General features: G+C 30.5%; 1 protein-coding gene across 1 annotated transcript; it reads left to right on the top strand.

The window, feature by feature from the left end:
• The first annotated feature begins 961 nt into the window (after positions 1-961).
• Positions 962-2,392, top strand: LOC107779140 (phosphoenolpyruvate carboxylase kinase 1). The gene is made up of 2 exons (XM_016599490.2): positions 962-1,786; positions 1,879-2,392. Exons 1-2 carry the CDS (start codon positions 1,003-1,005, stop codon positions 1,932-1,934), a joined length of 840 nt encoding a protein of 279 aa, XP_016454976.1. The 5' UTR covers positions 962-1,002; the 3' UTR covers positions 1,935-2,392.
• Positions 2,393-8,093: the final 5,701 nt, after the last annotated feature.

Genomic DNA, 8,093 nt, shown 5'->3' with positions numbered 1-8,093 from the left:
TTAAAAAAATCTAAAATTATGTATCAAATCAAATATCATCATATAAAATGGGACGAGGGAGTACTACTTTTACTTTATTTTGTATGGCGCATATCAAAGATATTTTTAAAAATTGTGATTTTAAATGTGTTGCTAGAGTTTTATGATTATAAAAAATGTTATTAAAAATAAAATAAAAGCTTAAAATAAATAAAAAAATCAAATTTAGAAATTTATCTTGCTCTTTCAAACGAATTAGAATGAAAAGAATCTCATATAAAACAAATAATTATATGAGCTATATAAAAATGGTTTTAAAAGATTAAAAGAATGTTTCAGACCGCACATTATAGACAATTTAAAATGGGAAGCAAACAGCTTAAGCATGAACCTTGCATGGGTTGAGTTCCCCCCTATCTAAAGTGTTACTCCCCTGTGACTTTCTTATTAATACATAAATGGAATAATACATTCTTATATTTAAAAATATAATATTAAAACTTTTATTTTATTTTTAATAAAAAAACATTAACAGCACACAAATTTTATAGCATATATAAGAGTATACGTATTAAATATCTTATAATCACAAATTTTAAAAAATTTGCTTCTTAAAATTTATGTCGAATCAAATTATATCACATAAATTGAAACAAACGGAATACTAAAGTAAGTCCGAGCACTATTGCTATATTTAAAATGATTAAAGTATATCACTCACAATATTATTAAATAAAATTACACACAATTTTCGTTTAAGTAATTTAATTATAAAATATTTTTTATACTACAAATATATGTAAAACCTAAACTCAAATAATAATAATAATAAATAAAAATAAAAGACAAACCGTCGTCCTGAAATCTCTCTTCTGTCCTCCAAGTAAAACCTACCAGCGCATTATGCGAATATTCGATTTTTCTCGATTTCCACAAAACCCCTCCCCTACTCTGTTATTATAAATACCACCTCTTTCCTTCAACAAAACCCCAAACACCAAACAAAAAAGCCTAAATAATAATATGAGCCAAGCCTTGAAAAGCGACTTCCAAATCTGCGAAGAAATCGGGCGTGGTAGATTCGGTACCGTCTACCGCTGCTTCTCACCGGTCACCGGTCATTCCTTCGCCTGTAAATCCATCGAAAAATCCCTCCTCCTCGATTCCACCGACCGTGAGTGCCTCGACAAGGAACCCAAGATTCTCCAGCTCCTTTCTGGTAGTCCAAACATTCTTCACCTCTACAAAATCTACGAAGATGAAAACTTCCTTCACATGGTAACCGACCTCTGCCCTAACAACGATCTTTACGAGCGGGTTTCCACTGGGCCGTTATCCGAACGCGCCGCCGCTAACATTCTGGTCCAATTAATTTCCGCGATTAATCACTGTCACAAAATGGGGGTGGCCCACCGCGATATTAAGCCGGATAATGTTCTTTTTGATTCGCAGGACAGGTTGAAGTTGGCTGATTTTGGATCTGCGGAGTGGTTTGTTGGGTGTGAGGGGGGGTTGATGAGTGGGGTGGTGGGTACGCCGTATTACGTGGCACCGGAGGTTTTAATGGGGAAAGAATACAATGAGAAAGTCGATGTGTGGAGCGCCGGTGTTATTTTATATATTATGCTTTCTGGGGTTCCTCCTTTTTACGGTGAAACTACAACTGAGACATTTCAGGCTGTTTTAAGGGCAAATTTGAGATTTCCCACTAGGAATTTTAGGTCGGTTTCGCCTGAAGCTAAGGATTTGCTGAGGAAGATGATCTGTAAGGATGTTTCTAGAAGGTTTTCAGCTGAACAAGTCCTGAGTATGTATTTTTGGCCCTTCTTTTTGGCTTTCATTTTAGTTTGACTTTTGGTCAACTCCTGCTGATTTTGATGTTATTTTTGTTAAATCCAGGACACCCGTGGGTAATTAATGGAGGAGAGACTAGATCAATGGCTGATTTAACCTGAAGATGATTAGTGGTGTTTTATGAACTAATCCTATCTTATAAATACTAGCAGTAAAAAATTTATAAGCTTCTGCTGTATATACACCAGCCCCAATGTTTGAAGATTGGAATGGCCTATGTGAAAAAGAAGAGTATGAGAAAGGAAAAACACCATAGCAGGGGCTACTCAAGGTTGTGTATAGCAGGGGTTCCTCTTTTTTTAAACCTTTTTTTCTCTATGCTGTTGTGCTGTGGAGAAGAATCTTTTGAGGATAATGAATCTCCTATATAGTATATGATACTAAAAAGAAAAAGAAAAAAAAAAGAAAAATATTCGGCTATGTAAAAATCTATGCTTTTTTCCCACCTTTATGTGTTTTTGGAATATGAAAGGTTGAGGAAGTGAGGGAAGGATAAGTGCTTATCCTTCAGTTTTGTAATAAAGTTTACTGCTTTTATAATAATATGGTCTTTATGATATTATAGTTTTGCAATAAAGTTTGTTGCTTTTATAATATTATGGATCTTTTAACATATTCTCTATAATATTTGTGTTAATCACAGAATGAAAATACAATTCCTACCTTTTATTATTAAGGTGGAAGTGAGTTTTCAACATTTGGATTATGTATTTCTGCTTTATGATATGAATCTTGAATAGTAGTTTACAACCTGATGAAAGTTGTATGAAAACATAGGGTTGAGTTTGAGTAGTTTGATTATTAATTTCCTGTTTTAATAATGTTGGAAGTATAAATGTTCTGTAATGTGTTTCTTTAGTTGGGAATATCAAACGAGAGGCTATGTCTTTGAGTTTTCTAGGAGGTAAATGTTGATAGCAAATGCTTCTCTCGATAATATCTGTGAAAATCAGAAAAAGTATAATTTTTAACCCACAATTTCAAAAGTGCTTTGTAATAAGTTCAATGTAAGAAATTAAAATTAAACCCGTTAAATACGGGTTTTTGATCCAACTCTTTAAAATAGTGCATTTATCCTCTTAAAATCCTTGATCTACCTCTGTCTAGATTAAAGAGTTTTGGTTATGTAAAAATTTTCCTGAGCGGAGGGTCTATTGAAAACTGTCTCTCTATTCTCACGTAGGAGAAAGATTTGCGTACATACTATCCTTTTCAGACTCTATAATATGAGATAATATTGGGTATGTTATTGGACACGTAAAACTTAATGTTTTTCCCACCTTTATCTATCTTTGGAATGAGAAAGGTTGAGTAAGTTAGGGAAGCATTAGTTCTTACCCTTTGGTTTTGATTAGACGAGCACTATGTATTGAAGTTTGTTGCATTATTATAATGCTATGTCTTGCGCCATTTGTTTCTGTTGTCCAATTATTTCTGTTGTCCTATTATTTTGTTGCTGTTATTGTCTGTTTATTGTTTATTTTCACTATTGATGAGCTGGTGGTCTATCAAAAACAATTTCTCTATCTTTTCTAGAGTAGTGTTAAAGTCTGCGTACATATTATCTTTCATATCTCACTTGTGAAATTTCACAGAATATGTTGTTTCTGCCATTATAATGCTATGTATCTTTAAGATACTTTATAATGTTGGAGGATGTATGTGGTGGAATCACACATAGAAAGCACCATCCCTTCTTACTGTTGTTGAGGAGTGCTTTTTGAGCATTTGGTATTATGTTTTTCTGGTTTACTGATGTGAATCTTGAATTGTGTGCAACTTGATGGAAGTTAGTATGAAAGCATCTGATTGATTTTAATATTTTCTGCTTTATTGATGTGGAAGTATCCAGAAATTCTGTAATGTGTTTCTTGAGTCTGGGATATTTGGTAGCATATTATTTGGCATATTCTAATATTCCTCCCCATTTTGTCTGTGATTCTTTTCCACTAGACTTTGTTGCTACCACTTACAATAGAAGAGTCTCAGCTTTTATAAATATTAGTTATGTTTGGTTGCTTTTTCCATTGGGGGTATAAGTATATATGGATAAGTTATATAACAAATCTATGTACTGACTTATCCAACATAGAATGTAAAATAACTAATACATGAATTAAACAATCAAATGACCAAGAAAAAGTTTATCTTTATTATAAATTACACATTGTATAACAAAAATAAAGTAAACATATAAAAATTAATCTCTACATCACAATTCATAAATTACTAATTCATGCCTTATTAATTTATACATAATTAATCCCTTCATAATTAAATCATGCTGACTAAACTCTGCATAACAAATTTCTACATAACTAATACTTGCATAATTAATTCATACATAACTCTAATCAGCAACCAAACGACCCATAATCGTGAAAGTATGAATTAATCGGACAAGTGAAAAACGAACACCAAATAGCTAAACAGAAAGAAACAATGTTAAAGCATAATAAGTATATAACTTTATTAGCAACAAATAAAAAAGAGCATATATTCTGCTCGGACGGATTCATCTAGAAGAATGTAAAAGCAAAAGGGACTTGAGAAAGTACAGTTGATAGTACTTATCTTTACAAAGGAGTGGGGGGATTATGTAGCTTTATTAGATATGAGTGGAAATGGAATCTACAAAAATGAACTGTCCAGCTTTAAATTCTTTATATTTTCTTCTCGTTCTGTCATTTGCATTTTGAATACTAGCATATGCTTCTGACTTTTAAGCCACGAATAAGAATCTTTTATAGTAAATATAATCAATTATGTGTGTGTACACGAATTAGCTTCAACTATATTCCATTATATAAGTTAGAAAAAATGAATATTCTATTAATATAAAACTGAGTTTGTTTGGATCACAGTTATGCAGTTTTCAACTGACTAATGATTTCTCGGTCCTTTTATTCCCAATAATGTTCCGATGTTCAACTAACTAATTATTTCTCATAAATCATAATGATATTTATTTTTTAAATTACATTTAGAAAGATCCTTTATTTTATTATATTAATGCATTTAAATTTGACCTTTAAGAAGTAGGGAGGGGAATGAAATTGTAAATACTCCTCTATATTTGAATACTAACTATGAACCACGGGTAAGGAAAACGACAAAGAAAAAGTTGAAAGAGAAAAAGGAGAGGAGAGAACTCAAGAGAACAAATAGATTAAGGGTCCATTTGGCCATAAATTTTTAATTTTCTTTTTGAAATAAGTGTTTGATCATTTGAAGTTGAAATTTTTGTCGAATTTGAAAATTTTTAAAAAGTTAATTTTTAAATTTTCATTTCAGATCATTCACAATTTTTTTTTAAAAAACTTCAAATTATATTCATTTTCAAACACAACTTGAATTTTCAAATATCATTATCATTTAAAAAAAAATATTTTTTCCCGAAATTTTATAATTTTTATGTCCGAATGACACTAATAAAGTCATTGCAGCTCCTTGGAGGACTTAATCGGTGCATGAATTCAAATTTGTCGGATTAATGAACTTTGAATATAAAATAATTGAAAAGAGAAACTCATGTATTATATAAATTGATTAATATTAACCAAAAATAACTGTGTCTAAATTCGTTTTTTTACTGCAAAATTAGTGGTAAATGTATTTTATATTTAGGAGTTCCTTTGGTAGGATACATTAGATAAAATAATACAAGCATTAGTTTTATGTATTAATAATATCTTGTTTTATACACCTTTTGAACATATGCATTAGTTATACAAGTATTAGTTATACATCCTATTTGGTATTAACTAATGTACAGAAACCATGTCATTAACAATGCAATGAGTTTTAATGCATGCATTAGCTTAGTTAAAGACAAAATTGTCCTTCAAAATTTATGTTTGATTAAAATATGCTATTATATTAATGCAAGTTTAAAATAATCCAAGAAAGCAGAAAATAAAATTTTATCCCTAGTAAATAAATAAATATGTAGCATACTTCCTTTTTTATAAATAAATATTTAGTTCTACACTAGAATATATGTAGACAAATCAAATAATTTTTTCTAAACTTTTTTTATATAAAAACATTCCTCAACATATGTTTCTCTTAAAAAGATAAAGTGATAGATTGGTTATGAGAGTATTTTTGTAAACAATTTATTTTTAGAAATTATGCAATGCTTTAATATCTCAAATCAAACAATGAATAAGAAATATGTCAGTATAACTAATACAAGCATAACGTAAAAATTGCATGGGGCGCCCTATTTGGTCGTCCCTTTTTAACTTGTACTCGTTTTATTTTTCCATTTGCATCCGTACCCATTTTTTTGTTAGAAGCGTTTTAAAAAGACGATTTTACCCTTCTTTATTAAAAGACTATTGACTACTGCATGATAAAATTTCAACATGTTTTGGTATGAAGTTTTAGCTTCTATGTAAAATTTTTCCGAATGAGGTTGGAGATCACGCGATTAATGCGTGATGTATGTTTTATATTTTTTGTCACGGGTATAATTATCATATTATTACGGATTTTTTGTTAGATGACTACCAAATTAATAATTTTTAAAAATAGAATACACGTTAAAAAGTGACACAAATATAAGATCCAGCTACAAATTCTCCAAATATAACTAATATCACCGTTACTAATAAACAAGTATAAAAAGTTTTCTGAATACACTTGTTGTTCATCTTCAAAAAGACGCAATCTTCGGAACTAAAGCGTTGTAAAAGAACCGAGTAGAAGTTGGTAAAAAAAAAAACAGACAACTAATGAAAGAACGAATAAAGAAAGGGGACCAAGACAAAGACTAGAACCAAAACCAGCAACTGTCAGACACCAAAGCAAGATCACATGGCAAGTCAAGTGGCCTCTCATTTTTCAATGTAATAAATGTAGAAAATTGAAAGAGGAATTATCCATAGATCAGTGAGCAGACCTATCAAATGGAACCATGTGACCGACCACATATTAATACGATCTGCTATTGACCACATAGGAAGCAGGGAACCAGGCTACATTTAGATAAGCTATCTCCTCTTCGGTTGCGTGCGATAAATGCCATCTGTTTCTCCTTATTCCTTTTCACATTTCAATAACTGCAACATTAAAAGTAGCATACCAATATTTTGCAAATATTTCTTTATTTCAATTAGTACATTCTTTGTCTCAATTTATATGGTACTATTTGACTAAACACAAAGTTCAACAAAAAAATAAAAACTTCATATAGTTATGGTCTAAATCAAGTTTTAAATATTTGAATAGTTATAAATTATCTTATTAAAGGTAAAAAAAATAAAAAAAAGTTAAATTATTTTAAGTATAAAAAATAGTTATTTGTAACAGATTAAATGAGAAACTGTGTTATACATTAATTGGGACAACAGAAGTACTACTCTATCCGGTCTACTTTAAGTGATTTTTTTGACTGTCAAACACAATGTTTATATCATGTATTCATGCATATTGTATGAACAGTATCCATGAATACATGTGTATTCAGCTGCATAAAAAAATACAGACCTTCGAAATACATAAACACAGACAAAAAAATATATTTATACGAAAAATACAATGTGTTTGAGTAAATTTATACAAAATACAATGCATTTGTATCATTGTATGTGACTAAATAGCAAAGAAGAGAAGAAAGTTCGTCGGAGATGACGTTTTTCGCTAAGATTCCTTGTATCGTTTCACTACCTCTTCCATTACAATTTACAACACTTCCAATTCGACAACTTCTTCCTCTTTTCTCTCTTACTTACCACGCTAAGAATCACTTCTGTTACAACCCATATTTTCGTACGTACGAGTACGTTGTAAGTCAATTGATGTAAGCTCAGAAATGAAATCATTTTTTAAAAGTATATAAAAAGTAAGATAATCATGTTACCTCTGAGGTTATAAATATTTAAGATCATGAACAACAAGTACAAAGAGGGTTGGACGATTCAGAAGCTAAAGCAATTGAAGAAAATAATGTTTCGTCGAAAGTCGACAAGTTGGGAATGTTATAACATGTACCTTTGGGGTGAGACTAGGGTGCTTAACATGATAAGGAGATTATTGTTATGATTTATATTAGTCGTATGACATCCGTGTGTTATGTTTTGAAGTCAAGCGAGTTGTGGAACAAAAGTCGATGAAAGTCATCACAAGTTACATTCATAAGTTTTACTGAAACTTTGGGTCCAATGTAACTGCAATTTTCTCCCAATATACTTAGAGTTATGGGGTGTTCTACCCATCAAATTAAATATCTATGAGTCTATTTTCCAACGCATTAA

This window comes from Nicotiana tabacum, chromosome 23 (genome assembly GCF_000715075.1).
Source record: "Nicotiana tabacum cultivar K326 chromosome 23, ASM71507v2, whole genome shotgun sequence".
NCBI classification, from domain to species: domain Eukaryota; kingdom Viridiplantae; phylum Streptophyta; class Magnoliopsida; order Solanales; family Solanaceae; genus Nicotiana; species Nicotiana tabacum.
Note: the sequence above shows the minus strand (reverse complement) of the source record. Positions and strands in the feature narration are given on the sequence as shown.

Coding starts and splice junctions, on each gene's coding strand:
- LOC107779140 (XM_016599490.2), top strand. CDS start 1,003: ATGAGCCAAGCCTTGAAAAGCGACTTCCAAATCTGCGAAGAAATCGGG. Junction 1,787..1,878: donor TTCAGCTGAACAAGTCCTGA/GTATGTATTTTT, acceptor TGTTAAATCCAG/GACACCCGTGGGTAATTAAT.